We start from the raw sequence: 17,407 nt of genomic DNA on the forward strand, positions 1-17,407 counted from the left end.
CTACATAATGATCAAGGGATCAATCCAAGAAGATATAACAATTATAAATATATATGCACCCAATGTAGGAGCACCTCAATACATAAGGCAACTGCTAACAGCTATAAAAGAGGAAATCGACAGTAACACAATAATAGTGGGGGACTTACACCTCACTTACACCAATGGACAGATCATCCAAAATGAAAATAAATAAGGAAACAGAAGCTTTAAATGACACAATAGACCAGATAGATTTAATTGATATTTATAGGACATTCCATCCAAAAACAGCAGATTACACTTTCTTCTCAAGTGCACATGGAACATTCTCCAGGATAGATCACATCTTGGGTCACAAATCAAGCCTCAGTAAATTTAAGAAAATTGAAATCATGTCAAGCATCTTTTCTGACCACAATGCTATGAGACTAGAAATGAATCACAGGGGAAAAAATGTAAAACAGACAAACATATGGAGGCTAAACAATACGTTACTAAATAACCAAGAGATCACTGAAGAAATCAAAGAGGAAATCAAAAAATACCTAGAGACAAATGACAATGAAAACACGACGATCCAAAACCTATGGGATGCAGCAAAAGCAGTTCTAAGAGAGAAGTTTATAGCTATACAAGCCTACCTCAAGAAACAAGAAAAATCTCAAATAAACAATCTAACCTTACACCTAAAGGAACTAGAGAAAGAAGAACAAACAAAACCTAAAGTTAGCAGAAGGAAAGAAATCATAAAGATCAGAGCAGAAATAAATGAAATAGAAACAAAGAAAACAATAGCAAAGATCAATAAAACTAAAAGCTGGTTGTTTGAGAAGATAAACAAAATTGATAACCCATTAGCCAGACTCATCAAGAGAAAGAGGGAGAGGACTCAAATCAATAAAATTAGAAATGAAAAAGGAGACGTTACAACAGACACCGCAGAAATACAAAGCATCCTAAGAGACTACTACAAGCAACTCTATGCCAATAAAATGGACAACCTGGAAGAAATGGACAAATTCTTAGAAAGGTATAACCTTCCAAGACTGACCCAGGAAGAAATAGAAAATATGAACAGACCAATCACAAGTAATGAAATTGAAACTCTGATTAAAAATCTTCCAACAAACAAAAGTCCAGGACCAGATGGCTTCACAGGTGAATTCTATCAAACATTTAGAGAAGAGCTAACACCCATCCTTCTCAAACTCTTCCAAAAAATTGCAGAGGAAGGAAGACTCCCAAACTCATTCTATGAGGCCACCATCACCCTGATACCAAAACCAGACAAAGATACTACAAAAAAGAAAATTACAGACCAATATCACTCATGAATATACATGCAAAAGTCCTCAACAAAATACTAGCAAACAGAATCCAAGAACACATTAAAAGGATCATACACCATGATCAAGTGGGGTTTATCCCAGGGATGCAAGGATTCTTCAGTATATGCAAATCAATCAATGTGATACACCATATTAACAAATTGAAGAATAAAAACCACATGATCATCTCAATAGATGCAGGAAAACTTTTGACAAAATTCAACACCCATTTATGATAAAATAAATGGGCATAGAGGGAACCTACCTCAACATAATAAAGGCCATATATGACAAACCCACAGCCAACATCGGTCTCAATGGTGAGAAACTGAAAGCATTTCCTCTAAGATTAGGAACAAGACAAGGATGTCCACTCTCACCACTATTATTCAACATAGTTTTGGAAGTCCTAGCCACGGCAATCAGAGAAGAGAAAGAAATAAAAGGAATACAAATTGGAAAATAAGAAGTAAAACTGTCACTGTTTGCAGATGACATGATACTATACATAGAGAATCCTAAAAATGTCACCAGAAAACTACTAGAGATAATCAAGGAATTTGGTAAAGTTGCAGGATACAAAATTAATGCACAGAGACCTCTTGCATTCTTATACACTAACAACAAAAGATCAGAAAGAGAAATTAAGGAAACAATCCCATTCACCATTGCAACAAAAAGAATAAAATACCTAGGAATAAACCTACCTAAAGAGGTAAAAGACCTGTACTCAGAAAACTATAAGACACTGATGAAAGAAATCAAACATGGCACAAACAGATGGAGAGAGATATACCATGTTCTTGGACTGGAGGAATCAATATTGTGAAAATGACTATACTACCCAAAGCAATCTACAGATTCAGTGCAATCCCTATCAAATTCCCAGAGGCATTTTTCACAGAACTAGAACAAAAATCTTAAAATTTGTATGGAGACACAAAAGACCCCAAATAGCCAAAGCAATCTTGAGGGAAAAAAACAGACCTGGAGGAATCAGACTCCCTGACTTCAGACTATACTACGAAGCTACAGTAATCAAGACAATATGGTACTGGCACAAAACCAGAAATATAGATCCCTGGTACAGGTTAGAAAGCTCAGAGATAAACCCACGCACCTATGGTCAACTAATCTATGACAAAGGAGGCAAGGATATACAATGCAGAAAAGACAGTCTCTTCAGTAAGTGGTGCTGGGAAAACTGGACAGCTACATGTAAAAGATTGAAATCAGAACACTCCCTAACACCATACACAAAAATAAGCTCAAAATGGATTAGAGACCTAAATGTAAGACCAGACACTATAAAACTCATAGAGGAAAACATAGGAAGAACACTCTTTGACGTAAATCACCCCAAGATCTTTTTTGATCCACCTCCTAGAGTAATGGAAATAAAAACAAAAATAAACAAGTGGGACCTAATGAAACTTTTGCAAAGCAAAGGAAACTACAGTCAAGATGAAAAGACAACCCTCAGAATGGGGGAAAATATTTTCAAATGAATCAACAGACAAAGGATTAATCTCCAAAATATATAAACAGATCATGCAGCTCAATATTAAGAAAACAAACAACCCAATCAAAAAATGAACAGAAGACCTAAATAAACATTTCTCCAAAGACATACAGATGGCCAAGAAGCACATGAAAAGCTGCTCAACATCACTAATCATTAGAGAAATGCAAATCAAAACTACAATGAGGTATCACCTCACACCAGTTAAAATGGGCATCATCAGAAAATCTACAAACAACAAATGCTGGAGAGGGTGTGGAGAAAAGGGATCCCTCTTGCACTGTTGGTGGGAATGTAAATTGATACAGCCACTATGGAGAACCATATGGAGGTTCCTTAAAAAACTAAAAATAGAATTACCATATGACCCAGCAATCCCATTACAGGGTGTATACCCAGAGGAAATCATAATTCAAAAAGAAACATGCACCCCAATGTTCATTGCAGCACTGTTTACAAGAGCCAGGTCATGGAAGCAACCTAAATGCCCATCAACAGACAAATGGATAAAGAAGAGGTGGTACATATATACAATGGAATATTACTCAGCCATAAAAAGGAACGAAATTGGGTCATTTGTAGAGACGTGGATGGATCTAGATACTGTCACACAGAGTGAAGTAAGTCAGAAAGAGAAAAACAAATATCGTATATTAACGCATATATGTGGAACCTAGGAAAATGGTCCAGATGAACAGGTTTGCAGGGCTGAAATAGAGACACAGATGTAGAGAACAAACGTATGAACACCAAGGGGGGGAAACTGATGGTGGGGGGTGGTGATGGTGGGATGAATTGGGAGATTGGAATTGACATATATACACTAATATGTATAAAATAGATAACTAGTAAGAACCTGCTGTATAAAAAATAAATTAAATTAAAAAAATTTTTAAAGTGAGAGAAAGGGAAATATCCCCAATTAAATGAGGAAGTCAAAATGGGAACTAGGAGGAAGGGATTGATCACTTTTTCACATAAAATATTAATTATTCTAAAGCAGAGTTGCTGTGCCAAAGGCTGATTTGAGTCCTTTATCAATCTCTCAGCCCCCTGTAGAATGTGATTTGGACATTGACCCTATTACACTGTTAGTTACATGCTCTACAAAGGTACCTTCAAGACCCTCCATTCCACATGGAAGGTCTTGTAGAATGTGATTTGGATATTGACCCTATTACATTGTTAGTTACATGCTCTACAAATACCTTCAAGACCCTCCATTCCACAAGGATTGCCCCCGATAAGTCACTTTCTCTATGTGTATCCTGGAGGTCCCACTAAACTCAGTGACAGCATCTGGAGACAATCCTGAAAAACTTGGGTGACCATCACTGACCAGCACAGAGCTGGGTCACGATAGGGCCCCAGTTAAAATGTCACAAATACAACTAGATCAAACCTTTAAAGCACAAAATTAAAACAATCCTCCTAAGGAAGGAAATCGAAGTTTCAAAAGAGGAACTTCATATTGAGTATCTAACCAGCAACTGATGATGATATTCACAGATGAATCTGATTGGTTCTCCAAAACTGAGACGACCCAATCCAGGAACAAAGAAATGAGTTCCTTGGTTGGTAATATCTGAGATGTGGGTTGGAGGAGGGGCCTAGTCCTCACTGAGATTTGTCTGCTCCCCTGCACCCTGTCTTCTTCTCTTCTCCTGCATGGTGTGCCTTTGGTTCCCTGCAGGCTCCTGGACAGTAATTCTGACAGTGATACTGATGGTGCTGAGCCCGCTCCTGGCTTGGACTGGAGAGGTAAGTGCACACCTTGGATGGTGAGCTATTTTGGGGGGTGAGGAAAGGGAGGGAGTTAGGTTTGTCTGGGTCCAGGCCATGTCACTTAAAACACCGACATCTTCTTCAGTGACTACTTACCTTTATCACATGGATCCTCAATTCCTTCCACAAACAAAAGGAGCCTGGATACTTGCCCTTTTTATGAGACCTGCATAAGGTGCCTTCGTATATATACATATAGGCTATTTCTTGTCAACTCTCTTCTAATAAAACCTCTCCAGCCTCACATCCCATTCCCTCGGGGTTTTGAGAGGATTTAGAAATGCTTTCAAAAATAATCTAAAATGATTATTAATGATTTCAAAATAATTCCCATCCATGGTTCCCTTTATTCTGTTGAGTTATGCCAGAAAATGGGAACAATCCTCTGAAAATTTTATGGGGACTCAAAAGGAGTTAGAAAGATCTCTCCTAGAAGATCCTGTGTTATGTCCATGGGATCTGTGATGCGGCTACCTCTCGCTAATACGTGAGGATGTATCAAGAGACCTCACCATTGTCTCCTTTTCTTTTCTTTTTTTTAAGTTGAAGTATAGTTGATTTACAATATCGAGTTAGTTTCCGGTGTACAGCACAGCACTTCAGTTATATATATATTTATATTTTATATATATATATATATATATATATATATATATATATATATTCTTTTACAGATTATTTCCCCTTATAGGTTATTACAAAATATTGAGTAGAGTTCCCTGTGCTGTACAGTAGGTCCTTGTTGGTTATCTATTGTCTCCTTTTCTTTCTCCCTAAACCCCGCTGTTTATAAGACCTGTATGCCTGTACTGGAGGTACTCTGACAAAAGTTGGGGTTAGTTTTCTCCCTATTTCTCCTGCGTAGAGCACCCTGGACCTGAAGCAGGGATCCTTAGTACTTAGAATGACCCTGTAGTTAAGGAGCATCTAAGGGGCCTTCTATGATGCCTTAAAGAACTCATAAGAACTGAAAACCTGACACAAGTTAGTGCTTATTAGTGCTTATTCTATTTTGAACCTTTCTATCCTATCAGTTTCTCTTATATCTCCTCTTTCTCTGGCCTGAACCCACAAGAAGAGATTCAACTAGTACAGAATAAATAATATGAAATTATATTTTTATAAACCCAAAATAGTCAAATATCAGCAATTTCATATGGTTCAAACCATACACCCTGAGCAGGATACAGAGCGTGTGAAGGCTGTTTCCATCCCATAGGGCTGAAAGCCAGTAAGGAAGTCAAGGGAACTCATTGGCCTCTTGGAGTCTTGGGCCCAAATTTCATAGGTTCATTCATCATGCCATCTATTTTCCATATTTAGCCATCTTTGGTTACCTCTCCTTCCGGTTTTTCCCTATTCTTTCCCCTACTATGTCATCACCGTTACTAAAAATCCCCAGTTTGCACAAACCCTCAGCACTATAACAGACGCATTGGATGAAATGAAACTTCATGAAATGTTCCCTATCTCTTAAAAATCACCTTTTCCTTACCTGTGAATGTTTCTTTCAAGTAGTAAGAGGAGAAAGAGGAAGTTAGTCTGAATTTCTCACAGGAAAGTAGAAGAGACATAAGGTGTCATGATTACAAAAGTGTGTTGGACCTGGAGCCCCTTCTTGCTTTACCAGGAGCCCCACAAAGATCAATTCCCAAAACTATGGCTTTATTCATTTAGATGACAAATACTTTTTTGAGCAACTATTATATACTGGGCTCTGTCCTAGGCACAGAGGATTCTATTTGAATAACAGAAAAAAGGACCCATATGATCATGGAAGTTACCTAATGACAAGAGAGAAAGACAACAACCCAATAAACATTGAACCAAGAAAAACATTTCAAACAGCAATAAATGCCCTGAAAAAAATATATAAGGGTTAAGGGACTGAGAAAATTGTATTCACTTGACTTCAGTGCAAGTGTCTAGAGGGCTCTCCCTGTGACATTCATCTGAGACATAAATGATGAGAAGAAGCCAGACATGGGAAGGATCTAAGGGACAAATGCTCCAGGGAGAGGGACCAGGGGAAAGGTCAAAGTGTGGGAAGATGTTTGCTGTGTCTAAGGGACGGAAAGAAGGTTAGAGGAGCTGAAGCAGAGAAAGCAAGTTGGGGAGTGGAATAAGATGAGGTTAGAGAGAAAGTCAGGAGCCAAATCATGTTAGGCCCTGATGGCCATAGTGAGAAATTTGACTTTTATTTACAGAGCTATGTGAAGCTACTAAGGGGTTACAAGGAGACTCCATTTATATTTATTTTAAAAACTAATTCTAGCTACCTCATGGAGATTGGATTGCAGGGGTTCCAAGTGGAGTCACGGAGACCAGTTAGGGGAGAGTAGGTTCTCCAGGGAAGATATGCCTGTGACTTCATTTAGTGTAGTAGCGATGAAGTGAACAGATTTGGGATAGATTGTTGAGTGACTTGTTAATGAATTAAATGGTGGGAGTTGGAAGATAGAAAATCAAAAGCTTATCCCTCAGGATTTTGTCTTGCATGATAACTGGGTGGATGGTGGTGCTGTTTATTGAGATAGGGAGGACTACGGACCAGTACATCTCCTTAGACTGGATCCAAAAGTCACCTAATTAATATAAAAGACTCATTTATAGATTTTACCCCTTAGGAAATTTCCAGGGTTTTAGGAGATCTGTGGCAGAAACGAGGATGAAGAACAAATACATGTTTCTTATCATAAATCACAATATCACAGTGACTAATTGCCAAGACAAAGAAATAGTCAACTTTGGTTGGACTGAACAATTTTATTTTATTGGAAAAAACAGCTCTTCACTGGGACCGGCTTCTGAAAAAACATATTTCTTGTAGGACCAAGATTTTCAACAGATATAATATTGGCAAGTTTTTCTATGTCACTCTCAGCTGCTCCATGATTGAGAGTGGTTTCTCCAGGGCATTTTTTTTCATATGATTTACACCCAAGGTTCTCACCCAACGACAGCTCAGCACCCTTTCTCCCCGTACCTTCACCCGCCGCAGAACATTGGCTCCAGATAGCGCCATTTTTAGTTGTCACACAGGGGGTTTCTTTTGACAACTAATTGGGTAGAGGCCAGGAAAGCTGATAGACAGGCTACTATGCACAGAACGCCTCCCTCTCCCCAACCACAAAGAACCACCTGGTCCAAAATGTCTATAGTGCTGAGGTTGAAAACACTGCTTTATATACACTATGCTGCTTCTAAAAATTCTAGACTTACACTTTCTACACACACTCACCTTCCAGTTCAGCTCTTCGTGGTTTTATTTAGCTTGTTTCATTACCCCCAAAACTAGACAGTTGAACAAATTCACTACTTTCTTGTTGAATCCATTCAATCAAAGCAAGTTCAAGATCTTCATTTTGATTTTTTGCCTTACGCCATGTTTTTCAAAATGTCACGAGTTCTTGGTCATCACATCTCTATTTGCTTTCAACAACTTGTCTTTTTTTTTTTTTTTTTTTTTTATTTATTTATGGCTGTGTTGGGTCTTCGTTTCTGTGCAAGGGCTTTCTCTAGTTGTGGCAAGCAGGGGCCACTCTTCATCGCGGTGCGCGGGCCTCTCACTGTCGCCGCCTCTCTTGCTGCGGAGCACAGGCTCCAGACGCGCAAGCTCAGTAATTGTGGCTCACGGGCCCAGCTGCTTCGCGGCATGTGGGATCTTCCCAGACCAGGGCTCGAACCCGTGTCCCCTGCATTGGCAGGCAGACTCTCAACCACTGCGCCACCAGGGAAGCCCAACAACTTGTCTTTTTAACTCATAAATAGTGGTGGCTGCTACCATGTTTTTCAGTAAAATGACTCAAATTTCTGCAGCAATGCTACTTTCCACACTATTAATGATACCAGAAACTTCCATTTATTCTTCTTACTTTTAACCACAGGGTTATTCTTTAACTCTTTTTGACATTTTCACAGTTCAACTAAATCTAAAGACAAAAACATTAAAAATATTTTCATTTTCATTTTTGAAAGAAACAAAAACATTCATTTGAAAACATACATGCAACCCAATGTTCACTGCAGCATTATTTACAAATATCCAAGATGCAGAAGCAACCTAAGTGTCCATCAACAAATGAATGGGTAAAGATGTGGTTTGTGTATATATATATATATATATATATATATATATATATAAACACACACACACACACACAGTGGACTATTACTCAGCCATAAAAAAGAATGAAATTCTGCCATTTGCAACAATGTGGATGGACCTACAGAGTATTATGGTTAGTGGAATAAGTCAGACAGAGAAAGTCAAATACTCTATGTTATCACTTATAAGTGGAATCTAAAAAATAAAACAAATGTATATGACAAAACAGAAACAGTCTCACAAAGAGTGAACTAGGGGCTACAAGTGGGGAAATGGAAGGAGGGAGGGGCAAGATAAAGATGTGGGATTAAGAGATACAAACTACTATGAATAAAATAAATAAGCAACAAGATATATTGTACAACACAGGGAAATATAACCATTATTTTGTAATAACTTTAAATGGAGTATAACCTTTAACAGTATTGAATCATTATGTTGTACACTTGGAACTAACAATGTCAACGATACTGTAATTTAAGATCAAAAAATCAAAAATATGTGCATTCATATGATATATATGTGTATATTTATGTCTATATGTATCTTTACACACAGTGAAGCTACAGACCACATGTAACCAATAAGAGCTCTAAGATACGTTTGACCCCTTCCCTCAGCAGGTCAGATTTGCCAAACGAATTTTGGCAGCAAATTTTTAGAAAATCTGATTTTCTGAGCTGTCCAGATTTGGAAATGCAGAAAAGGGATTGTGGACCTGTATTGGGGTTATGGTTTTAATCTCCTAAAACTCTTCAATAGTTCTCATTACGTTTAGCATAAAGTCAAAATCCTAATGTCACCTACAAGGATTTTAAGTGCCTGGTTCCACGTGATTTTTCCAGTCTAATCTTTTCCCCTCCTTTCTCTCACTCTCTGTGCTTCATTGAACTTTCTAGAGGAAGTTCATCAATTCTTTCAGCTTTTCCACACAGTATTACTGTTACCTAAAATGTGTCTCTCTGTTTCCCCTAAACACACACACACACACACACACACACTTCCTCTAGCTCACATCCACTTAACCTTTTATGTTACCACTTAAATGTCTTCAGAGACCACTTCTCTGGCACCCTAACCTAATTTAGGTCATCCTACCATTCTCTGCTATAGAACGCCATACTTTTATCCTGACATTTCTCACTTCTGTATAAATTCTTGTGTGTTTGGCTTTTGTCCATCACTTTCACTAAATTTTAACCTCCACAAGTAGAGGGGAGATGGCTGTGTTCCCTTCCTTAGAGTCCCAAGGGACAGCGAAGTTTGGGCACAAGCACAGCCCTAACCAAGTACTTACAGAATGAAGGAGGCTCCTAAGAGGAGATGGTGATGGGGCAAATCCCCGTCCAGTTCACACTTGAAGATGTCCAGGCGAGCATGGAAGCCAAGTGGAGACCGAATGGCTCAGGAGCAGAGGTGGGGGGGGGGGGTCTCTTCCGCCCAGCACGTCCTTCCTCCACCGCTGGCAGGTAGAAGATGAACCCGTGGGGTGCCTGTAGAGCCTCCGAGGGAGTCCTAGCGCCCCCGCCTGCGCCCGAGCGCCTGTCATCTGTGGGCGTCACCGCCAGTCTCTTCCCATGCGCCCGGGTGACAACATCATTCCTGTCCCCACAGCACTTTTCATGGTGCAGGTAAAGTCCGAGTGTCATTTCTCCAACAGCACGCGGCAGGTGCACTTCCTGGGCAGATACATCTATAACCGGGAGGAGCTGGTGCGCTTCGACAGCCACGTGGGGGAGGACCTGGCGGTGAGCGAGCTGGGTCGGCCGGCCGCGGAGCTCTGGAACCGCCAGAAGGACGCCCTGGAGCGGGGGCGGGCCGCCGGGCACACCTTCTGCAGGATCAACTACAAGTTCTTGGAGAGCAGCGCTGTGCGGCGGCGAGGTCGGGGGCGGGGCGGGGCGGGGCGGGGCGGGGGGGGGGGGGAGGGCGGTGACAGAGACAGAGAGACAGAGATAGAGAGACACAGAGACAGAGGGACTGAGTCCAGGGTGAGTGTGTAGGATTATGGACAAGTACAAGTTACGAGGGTACACGTGAGAGCCTTCTGTGGGAAAACTAAAGTGAGATTTTGTCAATGTGTGCTGGCGAGAGGGGAGAGAGTGTGTGTATGGTGGGGGGAGTGGGCCTGGGGTCTGAGAGGACCGGGAGGGAGGGGTGTATGGGGAGAGGGATGCAGGAGGGAGGGCTCCAGGCATCCTCCGCTGCCGCCCTGGGAGAGCCTGGGGGAGGGGAGACGGAGGAAAAGGCTGACTCGGGTGGGTGGTCAGAGATGCGGGAAGGGACCTCCAGGTGTCTGTGGTTGGGGGAGGGTAGGGGAGGAGAGGTGAGAAATGTAAGAGGCTTGGGAGAACGTGAGAGGAGCCCCAGTCTGCTCTGGGCACACACCCTCTTACTCCTGAAACCCCTGAAATAAATGTGCTGGCGTCTGTGTGCAGGAGCGTTTCTTTGAGAATGAAATTTGTGAGGGAGACTAATCTCTAGGGGTGCAGCGGAGAAGAACCTCCCATTCACCTCCGACCTTTCTGAGGCTACTTTTAGGTTTAAATTTCCAACTACTCTTTTGCTTTCTTAGTGTGTATATTTTTACGTATTTGAAATGATTGTGAAGCTAGCTTTTCAGATATAATTTTGTTACTTAATAATACCATACTGATGTTACTATTTTTATAATGCTAATAGTACTTAAGTAGTTGTGTTTTCCCTTTGTATGGTTGTAAACAATTTACCCCACACTCCCCATTGTTAGATTTTATTTTCCATATTGCCACTTAGTTGGAAATTTATATCTTATTATTTTTAACTTACATTTCATTTATTCCTAAAGTTCTTCTCTCTTTTTTTTTCCCCCAATTGTAATGACTGCCCAAAGCATTATCTATTAATCTGTTGCCAGTAGGGTCCTAGTGTTTTTCTCAGTAATTTTATGGGTTGTCTATGCAGTAAGATTATTAACACTTTGCTGATACTTGATTCAACATTTTATCCAGTTTGTGGTTTCTATTAGATTCTGTTCAATATTTTCCATGTTAAGAATTTAACATTTTTTACTTACTGAAATAGAAACTGAAAAATTGTGACTAATGATTTACCATCGATCTTAAATCTGCTATTTTGTGGTATTGTACAAATGTGTCCCCCATTTCTCCTTTCTTTTTTTTTTTTTAATTTATTTATTTATTTATTTATTTATTTTATTTTGACTGTGCTGGGTCTTGTTGCCACATGAGGGCTTCTCTAGTTGTGGCATGCAGGCTTAGTTGCAGTATGTGGGATCTTCGTTCCCCAACCAGGGATCAAACCCAGGCCCCGTGCACTGGGAGGGCGGAGTCTTAACCACTGAACCTCCAAGGAGGTCCCTCTCCTTTCTTTTAAAATAATTGTATTTATTGAGGGCCTGAGAGTGCTAGAGGTTGTCTCAGATGTTAAGAGTCCCAGACCCTGCCCTGATCTCAAATGTCAGTTTAGAAGGAGAGAGAATTCTAAAACGATAACAATTGCAAAACTAGATGTGGCTTTTTTGGGAAAAAAAAAAAAAAGAGCAAGAGAGAGAGAGATCCATCAGCTGAGTATAAAACAATAAAAACTTTTTAAATGATTAACTTTCCTTGTTCCTTTTCCTCTGCAGGACTCATGCTTTCCTTGAGACACAACTCACAGAGTTAGAGAATGACCTCTGTCTATTTCTGCTTCTCAGGGGAAGAACCATTTCTGTGCTGTTTTAAGACGTGAGTCCATTGAGGCAGTGTAACCAAGATTTCACACTCTACATCTCTATCTACCCCACTACTGTTCCCTAATTTACCCTTAAGCTTTGAATCACACTTTCTTTCACAGTAAAAACATTCAATAAGTAACTGACATATACTGAAGGCTAAGTTCTGCCCATTTCTTTTTTGGCCCCCCTGTGCAGCTTGTGGGACTTTAATTCCCTGACCAGGGATTGAACCCGGGCCCTCAGCAGTGAGAGCAGAGAGTCCTAACCACTGGACCGCCAGGGAATTCCCCCAGCCATTTCTTTACATAGTTTAAGTCCATTAACTCTTTTTTTTTTAATATGATGATCAATATTTTTTTATTGAAGTATAGTTGATTTAAAATGTTGTGTTAATCTCTGCTGTACAGCAAAGTGATTCAGTTATACATATATACATCCTTTTTAAAATATTCTTTTCCATTATGGTTTATCATAGGATAGTGACTATAGTTCTCTGGGGCTATACAGTAGGACCTTGTTGTTTATCCATTCCATATACAGTATAATAGCTTACATCTGCTAACCCCAACCTCCCACTCCATCCCTCCCCCAACCCCACCCTCCTTGGCAACCACAAGTCTGTTCTCTATGTTCGTGAGTCTGTTTCTGTTTCGTAGATAAGTTCATTTGTGTCATATTTTAGATTTCACATATAAGTGATATCATATGGTATTTGTCTTTCTCTTTCTGACTTACTTCACTTAGTATCATCATCTCTACTCCCATCCATGTTGCTGCAAATGGCATTATTTCGTTCTTTTTTATGGCTGAGTAGTATTCGGTTGTATATATGACTCATTTAACTTGAAGAGGTAAATTCATATCATTATCCTCCTTTAGAGGCGAGAAAGCTGAGGCACAGAGGGATTTAAAAACTCTCCCAGGATTAACCAGTTAGAAGTAGAGCCTGGATTTGAACCCAGGCAGCCTAGTTACAGAAATCACCCTTTTATTCAATGCACCCTGTGTCTTGCAAAATTTGTAAATACTTCAACAATAAGTAACTGTTTCAAATTATGGAAAGAAACCCCACAATTTTGCTTAACATCTCTCAACTCTAACAGGCCCTGTTTTAGGGGTTAAATTCAAGACCCATGGCACTGACTTCTCCTAAGCCACATGGCAGCCTGGCCTGCCCAAGGCTGCATCTGGTCAGGATACTTACTGTCTCCCTCGCTATTCCCTCTACCTTTTCTCTCCTACTGGAGCCTACAGTGACTGTGTATCCTGCAAAGACCCAGCCCCTGTGGCACCACAGCCTCCTGGTCTGCTCTGTGAATGGTTTCTATCCAGGCCACACTGAAGTCAGGTGCTTCCAGAATGGCCAGGAAGAGGAGGCGGGGGTGGTCTCCACAGGCCTGATCCCTAATGGAGACTGGACCTTCCAGCTCATGGTGATGCTTGAAATAGTTCCTCAGAGTGGAGAGGTCTACACCTGCCACGTGGAGCACCCCAGCTGGACGAGCCCCGTCGCAGTGGAATGGAGTGAGAAGCTTTCTGACCTTGAAAATTCCTTATGCATCAGGGAGGAGACTTGCTTACCCCGGAGTGTCAGGTTTCTCCTCTCCCCACAGCATATGTGCATTTGCTCCATGTTCTTCTCTCCTTCAGCTTAGGTTATTGGGGCTGCCCTGTGATAACCTGTGATAGAAATCCCCTGATAGTTTACAGATATCCCGTGATGGTTTCTACAAATACCTATACTCCCTGGGGAGGCAGTTCTGCCTGACAAGCAGAATAGATATGTCCCTGTTTTGGGCCTCCCATGACATCACAGGTCATGGTCACCCCTTGGCCCTGGGCACCAGTCCCCTGCGTCGGGCTGGGCTTGTGCTTCTGACACTCCTGCTCTGAGTTGTTACTGTGACCTGAGAAGGGGCACATCCTCTACAGGGATGTTCCTGACCTGAGGGGAGTTCAATCTCATCCAGTCCCAGGCTCCTCTTCCATCAGATGTTGAAGACATGTGGCCTTATGCCAGGGCTGTGATACTTAAACGATTCACTGCCTGAACCTTGTAGCCATTCCTTTTCTAGGAAATGGCCAATTATTCTAGTTCTTTCAGATCAGGCTTTTCCCCCCAATCAAAGCTCTCAGAGTCTCAGAGAAGTTGGATTCAGGGTAAAAATCACCCAAACTAGCTTCTTTTCTCAGGGACACAGTATGAACCTTCACAAGGCAAGATGCTGAGTAGACTCGGGGCCTGTGTTATGGGTCTGCTCTTCCTTGGGGTGGGGCTGCTCTTAATCAGGAATTAAAATGGTAAGGAAGCTGTTAGCAGCTGAGATGCCCCGCAGGTTTTTTGGAGGAAGAAATACGGCTTTGTTCAGTGAGTTCTCTGAATATCAATGACCCTATCCTATACAGGGTCATCGATATTCAGAGAACACACCGAGCAACCTTTACCTAGTCGATCTCAAATTTCCTGGAAATCCAGAAATCAACAGTCCATGGTTATTTATGGGTGAAATATAAGAGGTGATGGCCTGTAGAGATAAGAGAAGGGTTATCATGCATGGAGATCTCAGATGGAGATCCTGGGGCAAATGCAGGAAGAGACGCTAAACCTGAGGAAATGATGCTGGATTTGTGTGACGGAAGCTTCCTAGGTCACATGCTCTCAGGGTCTGCTCTCCTCTCCACCCTGGCATCAGGTGATATGGGTGGTGATGTAGAGAAATCTCAGGTGAGAGGGGGGAGTCAGGGCCTGGGGACATTGTATCCGGGGACAGACTTGCCTCCGTATCTTTTAAGTATACATCCTCCCTTTCCTTTCCTAGGATACTCTGGACTTCAACCAACAGGTAATGCCCTTTCATCTTCTTTTAGAGATAGATTTGGTCTCCTAGAAATGGTGATGGAGATGACAAGACAGGAGACAGACAAAATGAGAAAGACTTTGAATTCTGATTAGGCGGTTTGCAATAAAGCTTTGCACCAGCTAGTAAGAGAACAGACTTGTGTTTGCCAAGGGGGAGGGGGTGGGGGAGGGATGGATTGGGAGTTTGGGGTTAGCAGATGCAAACTATTACATATAGGATGGATAAACAACAAGGTCCTACTGTATAGCACAGGGAACTATATTCAGTATCTTGGGATAAACCATAAGGGAAAAGAAAATGTGTGTATGTGTGTCTGTGTGTGTGTGTGTGTGTGTGTGTGTAACTGAATCACTTTGCTATACAGCAGAAATGAACACAGCATTGTAAATCAACTATACTTCAGTCAAACATAAATAAATAAATAATATAAGAGGCCTGTTCTCTAAAGTATCTTTGGCTCAGGGAGTCTTAAGAATGATTTCCCCCTTCTTACTACAGGGCTTTAACGTGAGGCCCCCAAAAAGAGGGAAAGAAGCAGCATGAAGAGGTAGGTCTGGAAACAACCCTCTCCTCTGTCTCCTGTAGGACTCCTGAGCTGAAGCAAAGATGGTGACACTCAAGCAAGAACCCTCTGTCCCATCAACTAGAGGTGATCATACTAAGTGAAGTAAGTCGGAAAGAGACAAATACCATATGATGTCACTTATATGTGGAATCTAAAATATGGCACAAATGAACCTATCTACAAAACAGAAACTGACTCATAGACATAGAGAACAGACTTGTGGTTGTCAAGGGGGAGGGGAGGTGGGGGAAGAATGGAGTGGGAGTTTGGGATTAGCAGATGCAAACTATTATATATAGGATGGATAAACAACAAGGTCCTAATGTATAGTGCAGGGAACTATATCCAATCTCCTGTGATGAACCATAATGGAAAAGAATAGAAAAAAGAATGTCTATATGTGTGTAACTGAGTCCCTTTGCTGTACAGCAGAGATTGGCACAGCATTGTAAATCAACTCTACTTCAATTTTTAAAAAAAATTAAAAAAAAAAAGAAGAACCTTCTGTCCCAGCTTCTTCACAGCACGAAACACTCATTCTTCACAACAAGAGTACTTTCTCAGGATCTGGTTTGCTCAGGATATGGTTGAATGACCCTGCAGGAGATGTCCTGGATGGCTTCCTCAGCCCCTAACCTGGACCTGGAAGTTCCCAATGTTGATTCCAATACCTTATTTCATTCTTTCCTGATCCTCTTTGTTTTCTACCCTTGCTGCCTCCTTTGGCCCACATTTCCTTATATTTATTTTCTGAAATACACAGGGAGTGAAATCTTCTGCTTCATACAGCATCAAGGACAAGAAATAGACGGAAAAGAGAAAGGGAGAGTTGCATCACAAAACAAAGATGGTTTTCATTTACATTCCAGAATTTTGGACACATGTGATCTGGAAGGTTTCCTTGCTTCCTTCCCTGTTTTATCTCGGGTTTTCTGCATTGTGTATTTAGGCGTGTTGCCCTGAGCTAGGAGAAAGCCCTTACTGAACCCACTTCCTGGTCTCCTACATCTTTGCATTCTCAAAGACAGACACACAAGTCCCTTCACACCATGGGATACAGAAAGGGGACAACAAATACAAGACATGCAGGTAACTTGTAAGTATATGATGCCTTCAATCACATTCTTTTGTCTCTTTTCCCTGATTTTTTTAAAAGAAAATATCTAAACCTGGGTACTTCTAGAACTTTCCTTTTATTATTAAGGGTAGACTTCAACACCTCAATTTTTTTTTCTATCTCTTGAATAAAAATCAGCTGCATGCTGACTCTGACTTGGGATGTGCTCTTTTCAGAAAGCTATCAGGACAAAGCCACTGTAGTGGAAAAGATGTATTTCTGAGGCCCCCCCCCAGATAGTGTGACAAACTGTCTGTCATGAGAGAATCCCGTGTGGACCTTACCTTAGCAGAAAACAGAGAAAGTGCTGGGAAACAAAAGGGAATGCATGAATACACTGATCTAAGCGATGACGTACCCTGCAGCTAGAAAAAAATGAGAAGCTCTCTGTACCCTGCTATGGAATAATCTCCAAAATATA

At 41.1% G+C, this 17,407-nt stretch overlaps 1 protein-coding gene across 1 annotated transcript; it reads left to right on the forward strand.

Annotated features, from left to right (window-relative positions):
* The first annotated feature begins 4,484 nt into the window (after positions 1-4,484).
* LOC103012913 (DLA class II histocompatibility antigen, DR-1 beta chain-like) lies at positions 4,485-14,801 on the forward strand. The gene is made up of 6 exons (XM_057554771.1): positions 4,485-4,593; positions 5,801-5,810; positions 10,340-10,609; positions 10,742-10,746; positions 13,691-13,967; positions 14,637-14,801. Exons 1-6 carry the CDS (start codon positions 4,501-4,503, stop codon positions 14,738-14,740), a joined length of 759 nt encoding a protein of 252 aa, XP_057410754.1. The 5' UTR covers positions 4,485-4,500; the 3' UTR covers positions 14,741-14,801.
* Positions 14,802-17,407: the final 2,606 nt, after the last annotated feature.

Source organism: Balaenoptera acutorostrata, chromosome 10 (genome assembly GCF_949987535.1).
Source record: "Balaenoptera acutorostrata chromosome 10, mBalAcu1.1, whole genome shotgun sequence".
In the NCBI taxonomy this organism is placed as follows: domain Eukaryota; kingdom Metazoa; phylum Chordata; class Mammalia; order Artiodactyla; family Balaenopteridae; genus Balaenoptera; species Balaenoptera acutorostrata.

Excerpts from the sequence above, each read along its gene's own strand:
- LOC103012913 (XM_057554771.1), top strand. The coding sequence starts at position 4,501 with ATGGTGTGCCTTTGGTTCCCTGCAGGCTCCTGGACAGTAATTCTGACA. Across the intron at positions 13,968-14,636 it reads CCCCGTCGCAGTGGAATGGA|GGACACAGTATGAACCTTCA; the intron begins GTGAGAAGCTTT and ends TTCTTTTCTCAG.